We start from the raw sequence: 20,639 nt of genomic DNA, 5'->3' as shown, positions 1-20,639 counted from the left end.
TCTGTGAAGGGAAACGTTACCGTGGCCCGACGGGTATTTATGTAGCTCCAACCACACTTTCTGTGCATCTTGCTTCTGCATTTGCCTTTGATGGCTTTCACCTACTGTAAGGGGAAAGATTATGTCAAATAAATATGTCTAGAAAACAGCTGGAGCAGTGCGGTGCACGGTGTCTTTGAATGCCAGGTTTTTACAGGGTGTCTAATGTGCAGAGCCATCTGGGAGGCAGCGCCACAGTTTTGTTGCAACTGCAGACTGATGAATTATGAAAAAGGAGCGTTAATCTTGTATCAAAAAATAATTCTGTGCGGAAAAACAGCTGCAGTCAGATCTGTTTTGTTATTTTATTATTTTTGTTTTACCTCATTTGCAGAAGCTCAGTTTTCCAGGGCTCAGATGTGGTTCTATTTGATACCAACTTAACACTTCAAAAACTAATTTTCATGCAGATGGAGCGGTTGTTGCAGCTCAAAGTATTATCGTTTCCTGCAATTCTACAGATTGTCACATATGCAGTGAAAAGCCTTTTGGATCAAATCTTTCATTTCAACAATTACACGAGCCCCCACTTTGAAGACATAGTTCTGCGGTAAAATAGAATTATGGGAAAGAGGAAAAAGGGGCGGATGATGAGAAGCATAAGGAGGACTGAGGGCATGCAAAATGGAGGTGGCGGAGACCTGCTTTCAGGGCCACTGGAGACAGGAATGTAAAGGGTTGGTGCTGGATGTGGAGTGTGTTGCATGCACAAATGTGCTGGCAGGTGCATATCGGCGCGCAGAAACACAAGGCCTGAGAGAGGGATTTGGTGCCTGTTTAGTGTGTGAACTGCAGTACGTGCTTTGCTAAAAGGCAGTCCGGGGACATGAATAGAGGGAGGGAGAGGCAGTCAGTCCGGAGCAGTCTGATTCACAGCACCTGCCATACAGTATAATGACTCACATTTAGTTTAACGACACATCCCCCTCCGACAAGCTCCAACATGAGTTGTTCTACTTTCTGTCACTCTTCTGTTATTCTCTGCTTCCTCTTCTAATCCCTGTCTTGTCCTCTTAAAGTCTTATGCTGGTTCTGCTAAAACACTGCCAGCCCTTCTTATTATTCCTAGCCTTCCCCAAATACAAACCTATACTCCTATTCCAACGTTATTTCACCAAATCCAACCCGTTCCTGCTCAGATTCCCTCTCAGACATGCATTGGTGTCGCTAGGGAAAGCGAGGAACTCCTAGATCATTAGCGTGGGCCACTGACGATTGAAATAGGAAGGCAGTGACTCAGTGTATTTGAAATGGCATCGCCGGAGATGTGGGCTTAGTAAGGAGCTGTGAAATTAGATATTAAACTGTAGAGGAGAGTTGAGATCAATACTGACCAGCAGCTCAAAGTGACTGACGGCAGGCAAGCAGAAACCTGCTTTTACCTGGAGCTACTTACGCCGCTCAAGGTACAGGTTTTCACTTTGTCTGTGTGACAATGACGCAAAGAGTAGATGAGAATGGTCTGTTGTATTTATGCATAGACAAAGCTGTCTGCTTTCCTGATACAGAGCTGTGTTGTTTACAAGTAGTAAAAATGTCTGCGTAGAGACTGTTTTCTTGGTGGAGATGGGATTTTTATTTTTTAATTTTTTGAAAGATTGTATGTGCTTATGCCAACAAAGGTTTAAAGTTTACTTTGGTTAGTGGAAATCTTTATCCAGTGTTTGTTCTGCCTGCGAGCTTTGTACTTCTGTCCAGTATGATGACAAGCTGGAGTAGATGAGGAGATCTTAGCCGCTACGTGACGTCTAAAGGCCATTCTCAGTCTGCCAGCATGCACACTACGCCTTCAGTCCTTCACATGGGCGGTTATGCCGTAGAGTAGTGAGACACCTACTGGCTGACATGAGTCATGTAACGCCGCGTGAGAAGGATGGAGGTGAAGAGAGGATTTACAATTGATGAATGAAGTTGGTATCAATTTGAGTGCTGTTGGTGTTGTACTACAAAGGGACTAAAAATGTAAAGGACCTAAACTAGCAGTACGAACTGCAATGCTTTTGAATGAGTAAGTGGAGACAGAATCTGTTCTATTGCACTTTGTACACACCCTTTACATGTTTTATATTTTGCTGAAGTGGCTTTAAGATGACCAGGCTCTCAAAACCGGAACAGCTTTAGGATTCTCCTTCTTTCTCATGTTGTTGCAGAGGCTGCTGGTTTGTTGAGCACTTACACAGATCAAATCAGCTGTTGGAGGGTTTTTTTTGCCTGTGTTTCTTACATATGACTGTGTGGGTTTTCCTCATGGTCAGAACAATAATGCAGCCTTCCTTTCTGTCCCTTTTTTTTCTTCTTTTTTTTTTTTTTTTTTACCACAGACAGCTAGCCTGATAAACCAGCCTAAATGGATTGGATGTCTAATTTAGTCTGGCACCGATCAATGGATACAACGGAACATTGTTGATGAGCACAACCCGTTGTCTTTCACACCGCGTCTGTGCCTATAGGCCAACGCTCTGACGAATCAGCGCAACTGACTGTGACGTAGTAAGCGCGACAGAAAGCTTTGGTGGGAGGGGACTCTTCCGGTTTCCAACGAGGCGATTTTGGTTGCAGTTCCACCCTCTTTCCACGTGGGGCGCCCAATTTTGGAGACCAGAATGAATGGAGTCCTATGGAGCTATACGCCCTTTCGTGCCCTTATCTCAAGATATAATTTTTTCTCTAGTAATTCGAATGTTGTTTTCGAAAAAGGGTGTTTAGAAAATACCCATGGCTGAGTTTTAGATTTTTAGAGCCACTCATTTGCTTAAAAAAAGGATTTGAAGTGTATATGACGTCATACATAGCGGGTCGACCAGCTGTCATTAGCACAATGCTAGCGCGTTGTGGACAACAAGAAGCCAACCAGTAAGAAATCAAAGCGATATATGTACTCGTTCAGTAGATTTTTTACTTGAAACCCATGTTGAGCTCTCAGAAACTACATTCAAATCTGAGCGCTCTTGAGGAGACTTATGTGAAACTGACCATTTGTAGCATCTAGCTCCATAGGGCCCCATTCATTCTGGTCTCCACCGACGCTCCCAGTGGAATTCTGGTGGAACTGCAGCCAAAAAGCCGGTACAATGGGGCTTAATACAGAGTGGCAAGGCTGTTCGTTATAATGGCTGTGTGCCAAGGCTGAATCAAACGAGCACTGTTCCATTGCCGCCGCCATCTTTCTTGTTGTGCTTTCGCTTGTCTATGTTCGCTTCCACTGCCCAACGTCGCACTGCTCTGTCGTCACTCCCTCAAAACCCTCTGGCCCGCCCGCGTTGATTCAAAACACATCTCTGCGTTGTGATTGGTTTAGTTGCCATCTGCCAGAATCAGGGCAGTATTTTCAAAATGACAAGTGGATCGAGGCCAGACCCAACCGCAGGCAAAACATTTTGCCGTCCAGCAGTTGGCGCTGGTTTTCCAGGCTAACAGACAGCAGGATTCAGCCACAGAGAAAGACAGGACTCCATAGACGACGAGAACAAAGGAGGAATACAGAACAATAGGCAACTTCTGGCACTATGCGCATCTGACACATAACTGGTAAGTACGGCCATGTCCGTGCACAGACTTGTTTTTTTTTTTTTTTTTTTTTTTTGGAGGCACGGCTGCAGGCTGGTATGATAATAATTTAGAATTGCCATTGGGATATGATTGCAGCTGGAAATGTCTCAGTTACAGGAACGAATTGGAGCTTTTGTTATAGCTTAGAAGGAGGCTTACTCGCTATGTACAAGCAAATTTCAGAAATGGTGTGGATTAGGTGGTAGTGTAGTCACAAAGAGGCTTATACAAAATATTATGGAAGCTTGCATCCATAAAACCATATATTTGCTCTCATGTTTACATCAATCACAGTAGTTGCTCTAACTGAAAGAAGTTTGTTTGCATGTGAAGACAAAAAGCCACAGGTAGCATTTAACATATTTCTGCAGAAGCTGTTTGAGCAAACACGCAGCACGTGGATAGGTATTAGACCAGGAAGTAAGGTAATTGCAGATGTAAGATTTCATAAACAACAGACTCTGACTTGTAAACACAAGGCAGCTATTGCTTCCTGTACAATTACACACCGCTGTCAAACAATGCAAGGGAGGCTGACGTGATGTACTGGTGTTTGGTCTTAGTTTGGCAGAATGCAACTGCGGAAGGCCCTTAATGGTGCTTAAAGCACAGGCCATTTAAAGCATGAGGCAGCCAGAAAGACTCTGCAGGCACACACACACACACACACACACACACACGCTTGTATTGCCAAGTACATGAGGGATGCCCGAGCTGGCCTTCAGTATTCGTAATAAAACAGCCCCTTTATTTTTCCTCGCTGTCTTTAAATGTGTTCTTGGAAAAGAAGTCTTGGAGGTGTTTTTCACCCTGCGCAGACGAGGATATTTGAGTTTGTAAGAATATCGTCTTAAGAGCACTTACAATCTCTCTTTTTTTTTTTTTTTTTTTTTAAATACAAGGTGCCTTAGGACATGGAAACAAGGAGAAATGTATATCTGAAGCAGACAAATGAAGTTTATCAGCAGCTATTTTTGTTAAAACAGTTTGATTCTCCAACTAAGGAATTTATTTTTTTCTATTTTTCTTCTTAAATAACTAATAAATGAACCATTCCTTCCTCCTGATCCTGATCCAGCCTCTCACTGGACAGTTTCAGTCGGGTGCACGGAGAAATGGCCAAAGAAAAGAAACCTAAAAGTCTTTTGGCTCATGGCTTAGTTGTTAATCTTTCTGTTTCCCAAATCTGCTGTCAGTTTACAGAGGATACATGTTTAAATACACTTTAAGGTCAGATGGGTTCACCTTACTGTCAGACCCCATCACCTGCATCCATGCACTGCTTTGCTAGCCAATAAAAGGCTCAGACATAACTGACTAATTCGGCTTCAGTAAAAGCTGACCTTGAACTCCCCATGAAACAGTCAGACATCGGGGCTGTGATGGGCCCTGAAAACTAACTGGATCTAAATGAGTAAAAATGTAATGTTGTCATTTTGTGTTATTTGATTCACTTCATCTACAGAGTTTACAAGTGAGTTTACAACAACTTTCCCTTTGTTATGTTCCACTGTTAGATATTCAAGTCTGAGGTTCGATAACATTTTGGCTGAGATTTAAAGAACCGGTAAAAACATTCAGTTTGAACGAGTGGATGTGTCCGCACCTTTGACTGGTAGCGTACCTAAGTGACTTGGACAATAAAACCCGCCCCGGGGAGAACAATTTGCCTCGTAATTATTCCTCCTGTGTAGTAAAGTGTCATTGGGTGGCAGTAGGCTGGGTAAGCTGTTTAGTGCTGTGGATCTAATGAAGAGCAAACTCCCTCCACAGAAGATTATTATTTGTTTCTTTCTTAATGCTCCCGCTAAGCTCCTTCTGTCCTGTCTTTTCTCCAGTGTAGTAAAGACGGGCTGTGAAAGTGTATGTCCATATGGCCTGAGCGAGCCTGCCGGGACATGAGCTCAACGTGCCAACGCTCCTCATCAGTGCCGCAAATTCAAATTCTTTTTTTCTGCTGGTAAATTCAGATTAGTAGTCAAGCCGCTGGTCTGGGATAATAATGAGATCCTGAATGTGCATATTAATTGATTTCCTCCAGTAGGTGGTGCTGCTGCTCCAAGCTGAGCGATATGTAGCCATGGAGGTGATGATCACAGGTTTGTGGTGTAAAATGTACTCACTGTCATACATTTTGTGTGTGTGTGTGTGTGTGTGTGTGTGTGTGTGTGTGTGTTCAGAGGGCCGCGCAGGCTTTGCTGTAGCTGAGGATGATGAGCAGTGTCCTATGCTAATGCTAGATGGTATGGGAATGATGGACCTCCCTAATGGCCAATCAAGCATCAGCCACACCGCTGCAACTGTCTCTGAGGTGAGGCCACAGCTGCTGGTCACACCAACCCTTTCATTTTGTAAATGATGTGCCTGCTGCTCAGAATCTCTCTCAGACAACCATAAGTCCTAACATTGTGTTTGTGTGTCTGGTTTTCCCAGAAGAGCAGCAGCTCAGAATCTCTCAGTGATAAGGGATCTTCGGAGCTGAAGAAGAGTTTTGATGCCGTTGTGTTCGACGTGTTGAAGGTCACCCCAGAGGAGTATGCAGTAAGTGAAGTCTTGGCCTTGACGTGTCTGTCAGTTTGCTATTGACCTGTATTTAGGTGTTTAAAAGCAAAATGTTCAGTGAGCAGAAATTTAGTGCTGACTTGAGACAGAAAAAAGATGGGACGTGAGAGGAGGAAATGGGGTCAGTTTGGATCAGTAATAATTGATGATGTTTGGCATTCCGCCGCTGCCTTGGCAAAAAGCTCTCCACCGGTAGTTAAGAACTGTCTAACTTGCTTTATTTTGATGCACCAAATTTTTCCCAAATAATTCCAATACATTGGTTTTCCCTTATTGTCTTTTTGAATCTTCTTGAAATTCTTTGATTTGGTCTCTTATCGGTCTTAGCGGTCTCCCCGTTCGACCACAAGATGGCACTCTGTGTCTTATTTTCCTTGTAAGCGACCCCACAGGGTATGAAAAAGGCTTTTAAATATCAATTCAGTTAAAAAAAAAAATGGGGGAAAAAAGCCTTGGGTATTAAGGGTAGACACAAGCACACGGCCTGTTTAACAAAAAAATTAAATACATCTAAAACTAATAGATTTGACTAAAGGGCTGTACACATCAAGCACAATAATACAGCAGATGGAATAAAAGAAGCAACAATAGGATTGATAATGTATCAAATTATATCTAGAATAGATTAATAAAGAAGTCTTATTGCATGTACTTACTTACACCTTACTTAGTTATTTACACATTTGTATCAGGGAGATTGTCACTTGTGAATTTTATTCAGTGTGAACGAAGAAAGTCTAACAACTGTTGTGTTTGGTCTCCTTCAGGGCCAGATCACACTCATGGATGCTCCTGTGTTCAAAGCCATCCAGCCAGAGGTGAGATATCGTTTGATCCGTAGAGACGAAAGCAGAGTTGAAAGCATTTTATGGACGTAGTTCTTCATAATGAGTGTGAGAAGTGAAGTGGGATCCAAAAGCCGGGACCCCCGCGTCAAAAATCTGCCCTGCAAAGAATTCACTTTGAGGATATGGACACATTTAAAAACACACGAAGTTGCTATACGTAAACTGAAATGTAGATGTTTAAAATTCTGCTTTTTTTCACTCGCATCGATCACATGTCAGTCAACAAGTAGCTTTGGCCATGTTTGCTCCTTCTGTTCAAAGAGTCGAGACATTCACTTGGAATCATTTCAGGCCCTTTTAAACCCGGTCAGCTTGGAGCTATTCTTCCCCTGACACACATGAAGGTGGTAGTGCTTGAAGTCTGAGGGTGTTCTGCCTCTCTGAACTGAATCGACACATGGACTGAATCGTCCACGGAGAAGTAGGACATCGCTCCTCAGAGACACGCTCCGCCCTCTGGTTCGCACCTTTTGTAGAGAAGGATTTATACCACGATGGGATAATGAACCTGGAGAAGATGAAGAGGGCGCTGCCTGTCGTACACTTCCCTCCCTAAGGTCTTCTGACCTTAACCCCACTTAACATTTATGGGGCACTGAGGCAGATGAGCATTCCTGACATCTCGAGAAACTCTTTGGGACATTCAGCTCATGCTGGGAAACATGGGTTATCGGGTTTAAACGCACTTGATTCGACGCTCAAGTGCAGCGGTCACTAAAGCAAGAAGGAGCTGACGAATACTTGAAGCAAAGTCGTAGCTGACCGTTGATTTGAATTGAAAAGACGTGCAAAATGGCTTTATGTCCTGTAGTTGTCTCCGTGCAGAAGAGTATCTGGATCTCACCTGTTGTCGCCAGCTAATATTCTGTCTGTGAGAGCTGCTATAATCTCGTGCTTTTTTTTTCCCCCCCTTTGGGCTATTCAGGCCCCTCCTGGTAGCAGGTTTGTATAACCTGTGTTTAAGGTCAGCCACTGTGGCCTTATAAAAGCAGCACACAGACCACAGTTCAGTGCGGTGCGCTACAGCTGAATCCTGTTATTGCATTCATTCAACACCAAAAGGACGCACTCCTCTGGCTACGTGTGGTTTTGATTCATCGTCGCACTGAAGTTTTGAGTCTTGCAAATTGTTTTGTGCGAGCAGTGGTAAAGCAAAAGAACTGGAGACTGGAGTTACCCGGTCACTTTAAACCCGATTCTTGTTCCGGAGCTCCTTGTAGATGACTTGGGGCGGGAATGAAGAATGATGCAGGGGAAACTTAGCAAGAGGGGGGTATTTGGCAAAAAAAAGAAAGTCACTGGCCTGATTGAGGGGAAGCGGTCTGAGAAGGTGATGACGAGTGCAGTCTAGAGGGAGAGAAGGAGCAGAGTCTACACTATTCAGAGTGACCCAGCAGGATCCTGGCAAGTGGCAGAGCGGACTCGGGAATCTCTTTGTGCTCTCGCTGTGCCTCCGTCCCCAAAGCACCTACCGAAGAAAGGTGCACGGCTATGACTTAACGGAACTCAGCTAGAGTTTCCACTGCTGTCTGTCTTCCCCGTCCTCCTCGCAGACGCATAATAGGAAAAGCAGGCACGTGCATGTGTGTTCATGCATGCCTGCTGTTTCGCTCGGAATAGGAAAGTATTGAATAACTTTCTTGATTCCTTGAGTTGTGTAATAGTGTTTTTACTGACGGCCTGCCCATTTGTGCCCTTTTAGTCCTTTGAATGCTTGGTTGCAACAATGAAATCCAAATGTACGCACAAATGATGTAAAGAATGAGGCTTATTGTGAACCGTGGAGCAGCCTTGGGCATAGTTGGAGTTAACAGGCATGTTGATGTCAAACAAATATTTTCATTTTTGTTATTTCATTCTCTTGAGATGAGAGAGTGGAAAGAAGGCAATGTTCACCCTAGTTTCCATGATGTGATATGATGTAAGTCTCATTTTGTTTAATAGATTTTAGGGAGTCAACCTTCAGTTGGATGGGATATCTGTAGTTAGTTTTCTGAACTCTTGACACGTCCAGATGTTCTTTAGATACTTTCAAGTTGATAGTTAGACACATTGCATCATAACAAACAATTGGAAGATAAAAATTCTCACCAGATTTTTTATTTTTATTTTTTTATCCCTGTGAAATGGGGACGGATACTACGGTAGAACTATTAAAAAAAAAAAAAAGAACAGCTTTTCTTTCACGCCCGCAGTCATTTCCATGGACTGGAACTGGATCACACCAAACAATCACAAGCTAACTGTGACTCGGGCTGATGGTGCTTGCATTTCAGGTTGTTTTTTTTCTCTTTGTTGGCTCCATAAAGGCATCATAACTATCTGAAAATAACAGTGTGAGAGTCCATGTGAGAAAGAGAACAACCTAGAGAGAGACCGAAGGCAAAGTTATTAACTCATATTTTCCAATACTGACATGGAGCAGATGTATGGAGGAGAAGAATGTGAGAGTTACAGCCAAACCGCCTGGGTGAGGAGGGAAGGATAACCTCCTGTCACGATAGCAATAAAGAAATGGATGCAAACTGTGAATGGATGCACCAAAGACGGTAGAGATTGTACAAAGGGAACATCGTTCCTTTTGTAGATCCAGACACATATGACATTGGGGAAAAAAATATTGCGAAATAACTCTAGAGGCTAATATTTCTCTGTGATATTAGAAAGGCTTTAAGCGAACAAGGATGGAAAACTGAGCTGGACAACATGTCACCGTGACACAGGAAACCGACGCACAGTCAAAGCGCGTCTGACTCTTATGATGAAGTGACAGCTCGTAAAAAGTTGCCGCCCATGAGTGGGACAGAGCAACTAACTGCTCTGTGGAAAAGGCTGTTTTTCAGGACTGAGCAACATTGTCAGAAGTTTGTGCTCGGGTTGGAGGGCAGGTATAATTGATGGGAGAACCAGAAGATGTTTTATTTATTTATTTTTTCTTGGTAGAATAATCTATACTGCAGAGCACACTGATGCTTTATCTACAGCCCTCAGATGAATTACTGTTATGTTCCTTGGCTGTTGGTTTGTGAAATGAAATGCCATTAAAATGTCAAGATGGATCACAGACAGGAGAAGAGGAATGGATGCGAGCGGCTTGAGGGAAATCTCTCCCTTTCATCTAAATTTACGAAGCAGAGATTCCTGGTGCGTCGCAGCATTTGCTGTTTCAGTTTGAGAGGGAACTTGCTTAGCTGCTCAAGGTACCTCAGAATCAGCTGACGGAGTATGAAATGATGTGTTGGATGAAAGTAGAGCAAAGTGTAGAGGAATTGTAATGACACAAAAGAGCGTTGGAGAAGTTTTTCTCTTTTTCTGTTTTTCCAATTTAGCGATCAGACATGCAGCTGACGATCTGCAGCTGGATGTTGGTGAAGTAATGGCTGAGGGGAAAAAGCGATTGAGCGATGCAGAGGGGTTTGAGGGGGGAAAGGGCTGCCTTTTGTTTTTAACACACAGTCATGACAACAGCCAGCTGAGTGATTTAGGGGCTTTGGCTGGCAGGTTATCCTTCAGCTCTCAGGGAACAGCAGTCAGATTGCATTTTAGGTTTGTCTGCTCCTCACGTGTCTGAGCACCCATGTTGAAGGTCCTGGGAGAATCACAGAGACGGTGACGACTTGGAGACGAAAGCAGGAAAAGATGCATATAGCAATCTGTAGATCTCCCGTAAGTCTGCACGTGTTGTTTCTAATGCATGGATTGGACTGTAGTTGCCATACAACAAACACAAGAAGCAAGAAGGCACCCCCCCACACACACTAAGCCTGTCAGCACAAAAGTCTGAACGCATTCATCATTGTGAACACTGGAGAAAATAATGCTTTGGCACAAGAGACAGAAAAATCCCAGTGACAAGTTTTCCATAGCCAGAAAGCATTTATTCCACTACCATTACAGTATTTTCCTCATTATTCGCCATGTTTTCTTTTGGATTATTATTACTATAATCCTGTTTAAGTGCACCAGTTTCATCTTCTATACATGCCTGATATGGCCTTATTTTACTAAAAAAAAACCTTAAACTAACTTTACTAAAGAAGTACGTAAATATGCGCAGTTCTTTCCATTGTTTGGAAAGAACCATAATGGTGGCTGCTACTTGCTTCAAGCTGTCTGCCAAGTCTGTAGTTTACAACCGCCTGAGAAGGAATGCATTTATATATCAGTCTTTTTTTAAATCCTCCTCCTTTTTCCTTTCCCTTCTTCTCAACCAGGCCAGAAACAAGCAGGCAAATGTGTAGATCAGTGGATTTCTACATTTGACATGATATGGCAATTAGTCCGTGGCTCCTCTTTCTCACTGCATCCTCGAGCACTAATCAGCAATCGGACTCTACAGTGCAGGCTTTCCACCGTGACCTTTCCTGTCATTTGTGAGTCTTACCGCTGCAATATCCTCTCTTCTAGCGGCAACCTTTTCTTTTCTTTTTTTTTTTTTTTTAATCTCAGGCTCCCCTCCTCGTCTTTCTTCTTTTTCCCATCCTGTTCCTTGTCTTTATCAGCGCTTCCTGTCTTGGCATGTGGCCTCCAAATTATGTTCCCCGGGATCCCAACACACAGTTTTCCACTTACAGTGTGGACAAGAAAAAAACAAAAAGAATTCCTGTGGTATCTCACCATGAGCTCATTGCAATTTGTGGCCCATCTGCAGCTGGTTATTTTACTTGCACCTCTATATTACTCCGCTTTGTTTTAAACAACAGCAGATTAAATCGCCGCAGAGAAATGCTGGATTGAAATAACAGATGTTTTGGGTTGTGTGAAGTTTTCATGAGAATCTTATCTGTGTCCGTGTCGAGGATCTCTTTTCATCCCATCATATGGGGGCAATTGTAACTCGCAGGGCACTTGCATGTTCAGCCAGAGGTGACACCAGATTTTTCTTTGACAGCTCTCATGTTAATTGTACTTCCTCAAGAGTGTTGTTGCAGCCAGCTTCTGTTAGCCCTACAGGACCATGCTTAAATGAAAACTGCGCAGCCAGAACAGCGTGTGGAAATGACAGGCTGTCTGTGGTTTGGCAGAACAATCTTTTTTTATATATAAAAAAAAATATATATATATATATATATATATATATATATATAAAAAACACTTTTACTGCAGCATTTAAAACATTCCCCTCACCCGAACTGCTTCGCCAAAGCTTTTATCCAAACACTCAACTGCGGTCAGAGGGTGTTTTTCTTTTTTCGTTTTTTTTTTTTTTTTTTTTGCTGTTAGGAGTTTGTAAGGTCTTAGTGTGGAAATGGGCTATAAATGCACAACAAAGTAAAGGAAATGAAACACTAATAGTCTGTAGAGAAGCTGTGGATCAGCTCTTTTGGTGCTTAAATACCTGTGGCAATTGTAATTTTTTTTTTTTTTAATAGCGCAACAACTGAAAAACAACGCCGCTGAAGTCACTTCGACTTCGAGCGTAGCTGGAGGAACGGGACGGTGAGATTAGAGGACAGGTCCGGGTGGTCCAAGGTTGATTTTAGTTTGTTGAAATGTTGTGGTCTTTGGTGAAAGAGGGACATGGAGGTACGTCTGCGTGCTTCTTCTGGGGCGTACTGCCTGCCTGGGTGGCAAAGTGGAGGTCCGAGCTGTGAAGCACACAAAGGTGCTAACTTCCCACCAACTAAGGCCCGTGTTTGTTTTAGGAATCTTCCCCGAAGCTGTGTAGATGGAGAGGAGACGGGGATGATTGACATGATGGTTGGATGAAAGGAAGTACTTATTTGAAAAGGACACATGTTGAATATTTAGAGGTGAAACGGGCTGGAGTGTCCTCTGCTCTCGTTCAGCTTCATCTTGTGGAGGAAAAGAAGAAAAAAAAAAAGCACAACTAAATACATGCAAGGCGTCACACAGGTTAGAAAACCTTATGAGAAGTTACTGATGGGTCTTTCACAGCGTTTTACTTTGTAGTCTCTTTCATCTCTGCTCCCCTGATTTTTTTTTTTTTTTTTTTTTTTTTTTTTTTTTTTCCCTTTTCTTTATCCCCATCCTTACTGAGGAAAAATAGACTCAAAACAACACTCCTCCCACGCATGAACGTCTGCTTTGAACATCTGCGTTTGATATGTTGCTGTTTTGCCCCCCTCCGTCTGTGCCTCAGAGACATGCTATTGAATGATCACAAGCTCTCTTTGCATGTAGACATCCTGATGCAGTCCAGCTTAGGGAGCTGTGAGCAGTTAGTTGGAGGCTGTTGCTTCCAGTCACTCTGCCTCACAGGGGTTGTTGTGTTGAGGAGCTGCAGCCTGATTCAGCTGTTCAGATTGGAGCCCAAGTCAGCCAGGCTGGCAGTGTTCAGGAGGAGGGCTTTCCCAACGTTTTTCCTTCTGTTATGTCAGTGTCCCTGGCCTCTGGATAGCGTGTGGGGGGTGGGGCAAAGGTGGTCACTGGGATCCCCCTGCACTCCCTGTGTGGTCTTTACCTCATCGCTGAGGACAGCAGCTGAAGTCCGGCCGGCCGGGTACTCTGAAGGAACCAACTGTTTGTGTGTTGTTGGAATTTTTCTGTGTTCAAATTCCAAATTGATTGCTCCTCTGTTCGCTAAAGTGTTCTGAAGTCAGTGCCTGTGATGCTGCTTCAACAACTGCTGCTACCATGTGGGAGCAATATTACTTCAGAAAACATTTTGTTAGTTGTTTTTCGACAGAAAGTCGACAGATGACCATCTCAGTAGAGCAATCGTGTCAGAGACGACTCAAAGACACATTCTCCAAGCACAGCTTCTCAAAAGTGCCGATTTGTTGCTCTGTTCTGCTTTATCTCTTTGAAGTCGTCCCTTTGGTATTTATTGAGTGCTCTGATATTTTCATGGGTTATATTTGACACATTTCAAATTATTTATTTTTTTTCAAGCCTTTTTTGAACTGCTGAAATTTGCATTGTTGACGTTGCTTCTTTTTTTTTCTACGCCAACCATAGCTGCCACTTGGATGCAGCTGGCGTTGGAACAAAGTAAAGTCTCTGCCAGTAAAGATCGTTCAGCTCTATACTGACGGCGACGGTGCCCCTTCATAACTTAACCAGTTTGTTTTTGCAGCCATTCGTTTTCTTCCTCTTCATCTGCTTTTCTCTCCTATCGCATCCTGATCTCTAACTCCGTTCCATTTCCAACAGGGCGACCTCCAGCTACACTGCGAAATACATCAGTAAAGTTCGTGTGTGCCCAAAATGCCCCGTGGCTCGCAGCGTAATCTGAATTTCCCCTCTTTGTTTGTTTTTTTTAAAAAAAAATTTCAGGAGCTGTCAAGCTGTGGCTGGAACAAGAAGGAGAAGCACAGCTCCGCTCCAAATGTCGTGGCCTTCACCCGCAGGTTCAATCAGGTGAGACGCTTTTACCTCCAGAGCTTGTACCGTCTGAAGTCTCACCCCAAAGGAATGAGTGAAAACGGTTCCTCCTGCCATCTTGTTAGATTTATGAGTCTTGGCCTCTGACGAATGAAGCGATGACAGCTCTTCTTTCCATAATGCCTTCTGCTTCAATCCTCCAAGTGCCAAATCATCATAGTAGCACTCCCAGAGGTGGTTGTTTTTAAAGTTGTGCTTGCCGCGGCAGCTCCTCAGAATCTCTGCATCTCCCCCCTTGCTCGTCAAATGGTTGAATATATCATAAGTAGCCCCTAGGTGAGGCAGGTCTGAGGCAGGCCAGCTTTTTTTTGTCCTTAGCTGATCCTCGTGTCTGACATTCATAAACGTATTAATGTTCACGTGTATGGCTGTCTTGTGCACTGTAACATCAGCAACAAGAAGTGGGTCACGATTCAAGGTGCAGCCATGGCCTTTAATCCACCTCCAGTGTTTTTTGCCAGTGGGCTTTAAGACCCACTTTACTGCCATCCAGTATAAAATTTAGATGATCTAACAGGAATGTGTTGCTGTGGAAACTTCTCCATGTATACCAGATCCCAAATGGTGATTCATGAAGTTTGCAGCACTCATTCAGCTGCTGTGAGCCAAGGAAAATGAGTTTTTTGGATAAAGGATTTGGCCTGTAGGGCAGAGAGACCCAGAAAGCCCCTTTGCACAAGCTGGAGCCATATTCTTGTTTTTTTTTTTTTTTTTTTTTTTTTTTTTTTTTTTTTTTTTTGTAAATGTTTTTTTGCTGCTCTGCCTTTGGAGCCAGTGAAGCAGAAAATAATTGGCCGGTCTGTTTAACACATTCTGATTAATGTTCCATAATCTGTTGGTAGTAGGTTTTACACAGGGACAAATAAACAACTTTCAAGGTTTTTACAGGGCCATTTTAAAAGAACTCATGGTTCTAACCAACTGAAAGAACTATATTTTTAACATGTCTGTTAGTTCTCTAGATTTGATCTACTACCGGATCAGATACTGACATCAGTCAGCTGTCGGATCCAAGTTCTCATCCCTGCCTTCTCCTCTCAGGCCATTAAACTGGTTGATCCACAGCTATCAGGTTGTGGTTGAATTAGTCTTGTTCTTCTAATTTATGATTATTGAATCACTGGGGATTTGTAGCTCCAGCTGGAGGCATTGATAGGCTCATAAACACTACCCCAAAGACATCATTGTTACTTCGGGACATAATACTGTACAAGATGTGGAAAGACTGCTCCCTGTGTGCAAAGCCCTCCCACTCAGGCACATATACTCATCGGTGAATGTGTCTACTGTATGGGGAGCCCTTTGTGAGTGATCTCATCTGTGTGCACTTTTTGAAACCAAGACAACGTGTGACACATTCTCTGTTATGAACCTCGCAGGCATAGTCGGCTTGAAGACCTACTTTGTCCAGATTGACCTCAGATATCAAGTTGGACCACAGAGGAAACTAAAAGTCAAGCTGCAGCATGTTTCGCTCCCAGATTGGAATCACATTTTACATTTACAAGACAGCCCTCTCTAATGTTCAGTGGAGGCCGAAGGTGGATGTGAAAAGCGCGAGCTGCCTCTTCACAACTCTGGAGATTAATGTAGAAGCCAATCAAAGTTGAGGCCCACCATCTCTGCATCTATTGTCAATTTTCATTCAGGTCTTGCTCCTTCTTTAGATGCTACTATATGTGAACTGGGGAAAATGAAAAACATATGTCTTTTTCTGTGGAGACACTACCTCATACAGTTGAGCCTAGTTTGACATTGTGTACCCTGTTTATAAAAGAATTACAAGTAGCTGGATGAATTTACCTCGTCCCTCCTCAGGTCTTGACCTCTACCCAGAAACAAAAAAATTATTGGGATGGTTTCCTGGAAAGAATGGGCAGAGACACCTGGGTTGGAATATGCACACAGTAGGAATGCTCAAAAGGATGGAGAAGCTGATGAAAACTTGCATACTTCAGATCTATGGACTTTATAAAGAGGACACCTTTTGGTCCATGGCTTTAATAACTATTCATCTTCTAGGCAAAGTTCATCAAGGAGAGAAAGATGTGCAAATCAGACACAGGAAGGGGTAATGTTTTTGTTTCCGAAGAAGACATGGAGATGGTCCGGCTGCATGTCTTATCTGAACACAATGTGCAGACAGCTGTGGGCTTTGAAAACCCTTGGAGCTCTGCAGAATGAAGCTAACTTCCCTTCCCATTACCTCCCCTCTTCCCTCACTCTTCTCCATTTTCCTCTTTCCATTCCCTTCATCCCGAGAGCTTAAACCCTGATTGATTCACTGACTTGTGTGTGTGTGTGTGTAATCAGAACTTCGTCTTGCCAGCAATCTCCCTAAAGAGACACATTTCCAACATCGCTCACAGTCTGGCCAAGTCCTCTGAAAACACACACCATTGTATACACCATTTTTCTCTCCTTTCTCAATTGACATATTTGGAGTTATAGAGTGTATCTACCCTCTGAAATTAAACAGATTCCCAACTGAAGCTCTTGTTTTTCATCAAGAGCTAATTTCTAATTGATCTTAATAGAGCTTTGCTGTTGCCAGTCTGTCCTGTGCTGTGTTGCTTTGCTTTATACTTGTTTCAGTTGTCTTGGCTCTCTGCTGTTTCTGGCACTTACCTACAGTAATCTAGTGATGCAGAACTCCCAATCCCCATTTTAGCATACCTGAAATCCTCTATGTGCTTTGGAGGTTGCTACATATGATTATATCTTCAGTCTGTTTTTGTGAGTTTGCGAGTGTCGCTTGGTGACATAATCCTTGTTTGTGTGCGTTTTCCAGACGAGCTTCTGGGTGGTACGAGAGATCCTACACGCGCAAACACTGAAGATCAGAGCTGAGGTGCTGAGTCTATATATTCGCACTGCCAAGGTAGGTGCATCCACGCAAAACACAGCCTAATTCTGTGCCCAGTGAACATTTGCAGTGTAAACGAATCTAAATGTATGTTTGATGTCCTGTAACGTTTCACAGAAACTGTGTGACATGAACAACCTCCATGCAGTCATGGCTGTGGTGTCTGGGTTACAAAGTGCTCCCATCTTCAGGCTTACCAAAACATGGGCGGTGAGTGTTTTTTTTTATATTGGTTTGGGTGTGCATGTGTTTTATGCCAATAAATCAGAATTTCATGAACACCCGTACCAAATTCCAAACTAGCACAAGGGACATAAATTAAGTAAATGGCGACGTACACGAAATTGACCTAGAACATTTGCAAAAAAAAAAAAACATGAATTCAAACAATTTAATGCAACAATGGTGAATCACTGACACTGACTGACGATTGCTAGCGTTGTTTTCACAGCTGTGAAGTTTGCCATCACATATGAGAGTCTAACAACACAGGTGGTCATTCTGGAGTATTAGACAAGACACAAGAGAGACCTTACTAAGTTTTACAGTACCACAGACTTTGGAGAGGGAGAGTAAATTTAGAGAAATGGAGAAGCCCCATTTCATATCAGAAAAAAAAGCCTTTCAGTGTGCAGTTTCCATCTGTCGGCCTCTGTGTCTGCGCTCTGTAAATGTCAGTCCTTCATATACCAGCGACCTGACAGCCTGGCGTACAGTAGACACAGCTGCTCAAAGTGAAACTCTTAAGTTAGTCTCATGAAATACATAAAGTTCATTTATTCCTTTTCAAACGCACATTTCCAACAAAATATCATGTATTTATGTACTTTGTGAATGAGACCCCCTGCATTTTGCTCCAAGCCACACATAAAGAGAACAACTCTGTGTGTGCGACTCGGTTCCCGGTCAGTTTGTCTAAACTAGTGTAAAATACATCATTTTTCCCATTTCATCGTGCAGCATCTGCCTCTATTATCATTAGGGCTGCCTCTGTGGCTCGTTACACTCATTTTGTATTTCATGCTTTTCTTTTCTTTTCTTTTTTTTTTTAACACACACAGGCATGCATGTGCACCATTCAGTGAGTTGTACTAAAATGGGCACTGCTTTAGTTGAATTAAGGGAAGTTGCCTGAAATGATTTAACTGTAAAATCAATTTTCTCTTTCCATTTCTGCTAACCTTTTTTTCTTTTTTTTCTCACTGTTTTACGCCCTCTTTCTGTTCCTCCCCATATTTTCTTACTGGTGACCTCATAGCTGCTGAGTCGGAAGGACAAGGCAACGTTTGATCGGCTCGACTACCTGATGTCCAAAGAGGACAACTATAAGCGTCTGAGAGACTTCATAAGCAGCCAGAGCATGGTCTCTTGCATACCATACCTAGGTAGGAGACACACACAGACATATTTAACACTCAACAAACAGCACAGTGTCTGTGCTCATAGTTAAGGTAATATCAAGTCTATTACAACAGAAACTGCGTCTGCATGTATGTCTGGTGTCGTTGCCTCATGGATTATTCAGTAGGTCCATCCGTCAATATTTATCATTAGCCATTCTTCCATTTCTTCGTCCTCTTTTGGCCAACTGCTTGTTTCCACTCTTGCCTTTGCCTCTTCGCACCCCATCACTCATTGGTTGTTATTTAGCTTGGCTTCTGCACTGAGAGTGAGCGTTGAACATAAATTTGCTGCCTTGTTGAGTCATCCGCAAGATCCTTTTAGCTGGAACAAACACATGAATCAGTTAGAAAAGGGAAAAAAAAAAAAAAAGACCTTTCCTTAAATATTTAAACCGTTCTTTCTTTGGCTCCACGATATGACATCACGCAGGAATCCCTCATGAGCTGTGCAGTGAAAATGCTCATTCGCATGTGTGTGGTTTTACTGCTGTACTGTTTGTTCTTGTTTTGACTTGATGACTGGAAGACTTTGATGTTCTTTGCTGCCTAACTTTGTTTTTGTCTCTTGCCATCAGGCTTGTTTCATAGCTACTGCAGTGTGATTCAAACATAGAGACTTAATTATGAACAAACAAACGTAGACGCGAGCACCAGGACAGAGAGCTAAAGGGTCTGTTTGTCGTTATAGACACATTTAACTGCCCATTTTCCCCACTGTGCTCCGTCCTGGAAGGCAAGTAATGACAGACTTTGAGACAAAGGCAAAGCTAGGGCTGTGAAACAGCAAAGCCGGGCCAGTTTGAATGTATGTTCTCGCTGTGCGGACAGAGGGCAAGACTTTCCGTTTGGTGAGGGTTTGAATGACGTGTGAGTGGCGACTCTGTGTTAAGGTGGAGTTTCTGCGTCTGTTACTGTATGACTGGGATAGTGTTTCCTGAGAAGATGGGCTTTTCAATGATGTGCTTGCATGTGTGTTGTGTTAGCAGCTGGATGTATTGAGAGTTGAGGTAAACCGAGTTGGCTCTAAAGAGGGAAATCTCCAGTCTCTTGCTCCCTTAATCATAAATTCACCCAAACCCTCAGAGAGATCAAAAACCGCACTGCTTGTTCCACTCCTAATGTAAGTGTAGGCTTTGGGTGTGTGCAATGGATAAATCTTGAGTTTCTCTTGATGTGTTTGTGCTTATGTTTGTGTTGGTGGTTACGAAACAAAGTACCTGTTGAACTCGGGCCTAAACTTGAATTGAAGCCCACAACAGGGTGTGTGTGTTTTCCTGCCACGTTTGTGACCCTCCAGTATATGTTTCTGCCTTTGCTCCATTTGCATCTTTGCGTATTTGATGAATATCTCTGGTGATGGCAGGTCTGGAGAAAGAGTTATGTGTTTGCCCTCCAGAAACCGAGTTTTCACTGAGCGTGTATGGACGTGTGATTTCTGACCTGCTATTAGGCTTGGCAGACACAGCTCCCTCTTGTCTGTGCGCACCACACTGCCAGCCTGTTGAATGCTCAGATGAACTTGTTCTTGTTCTCCAGTAAATCACATGAGAACAAAGAGCCCTAAGAAATATATGAATCCCCAAAATACACACTAAATGCTTCCTCAGCTCATTATCCTTACACTTAGTTCACACCAGCCACGAAGGGAATGCAGCGTAGCAGCAGCAGCCTCCATTCATCAATCAGTGTCCAACGCTGTGGCCACATACTGTTGTACACAAGTGCTCACAACCCAGTAAACAGTCATGCAGGCACATGATGAGAAAACGGTGTTTTGAAGTCTAAAATATGCGTTCAGTGGCACATGTGCAGCGTAAGCCGTTTGCATTCATAAGCAGCTGCAGATGTTAAAATGGAGCGACTGTGCTGTTGCACGATTGAGTGAAAAATGCACAGGATATATGTGGTCCTATCTGAGTAATAAGCCTTGTTAAAATTTGACAATCCCAGTGTAGTCTTATTTTATTTTGTTGTATTGCTGCAGCATGCGCTTTCTTTTGGCCTCTGTTGGTGCAGAAAGACTTT

General features: G+C 43.1%; 1 protein-coding gene across 4 annotated transcripts in view; it reads left to right on the top strand.

Annotated features, from left to right (window-relative positions):
* The window catches only part of ralgps2 (Ral GEF with PH domain and SH3 binding motif 2), a 66,389-nt gene that overhangs the window by 17,015 nt on the left and 28,735 nt on the right, over positions 1–20,639 (top strand). For all 4 annotated transcript variants that reach the window (XM_075485019.1, XM_075485016.1, XM_075485017.1 and 1 more), the window contains exons 2-9: positions 3,457–3,567; positions 5,769–5,899; positions 6,022–6,129; positions 6,918–6,968; positions 14,238–14,321; positions 17,137–17,226; positions 17,329–17,421; positions 18,470–18,596. In XM_075485019.1, coding sequence (XP_075341134.1) covers positions 5,816–5,899; positions 6,022–6,129; positions 6,918–6,968; positions 14,238–14,321; positions 17,137–17,226; positions 17,329–17,421; positions 18,470–18,596 — 637 coding nt within the window. In that variant the 5' untranslated portion in view covers positions 3,457–3,567; positions 5,769–5,815. The remainder of the gene's footprint in view (positions 1–3,456; positions 3,568–5,768; positions 5,900–6,021; positions 6,130–6,917; positions 6,969–14,237; positions 14,322–17,136; positions 17,227–17,328; positions 17,422–18,469; positions 18,597–20,639) is intronic.

Source organism: Odontesthes bonariensis, chromosome 15, assembly GCF_027942865.1.
Source record: "Odontesthes bonariensis isolate fOdoBon6 chromosome 15, fOdoBon6.hap1, whole genome shotgun sequence".
NCBI classification, from domain to species: domain Eukaryota; kingdom Metazoa; phylum Chordata; class Actinopteri; order Atheriniformes; family Atherinopsidae; genus Odontesthes; species Odontesthes bonariensis.
Note: the sequence above shows the minus strand (reverse complement) of the source record. Positions and strands in the feature narration are given on the sequence as shown.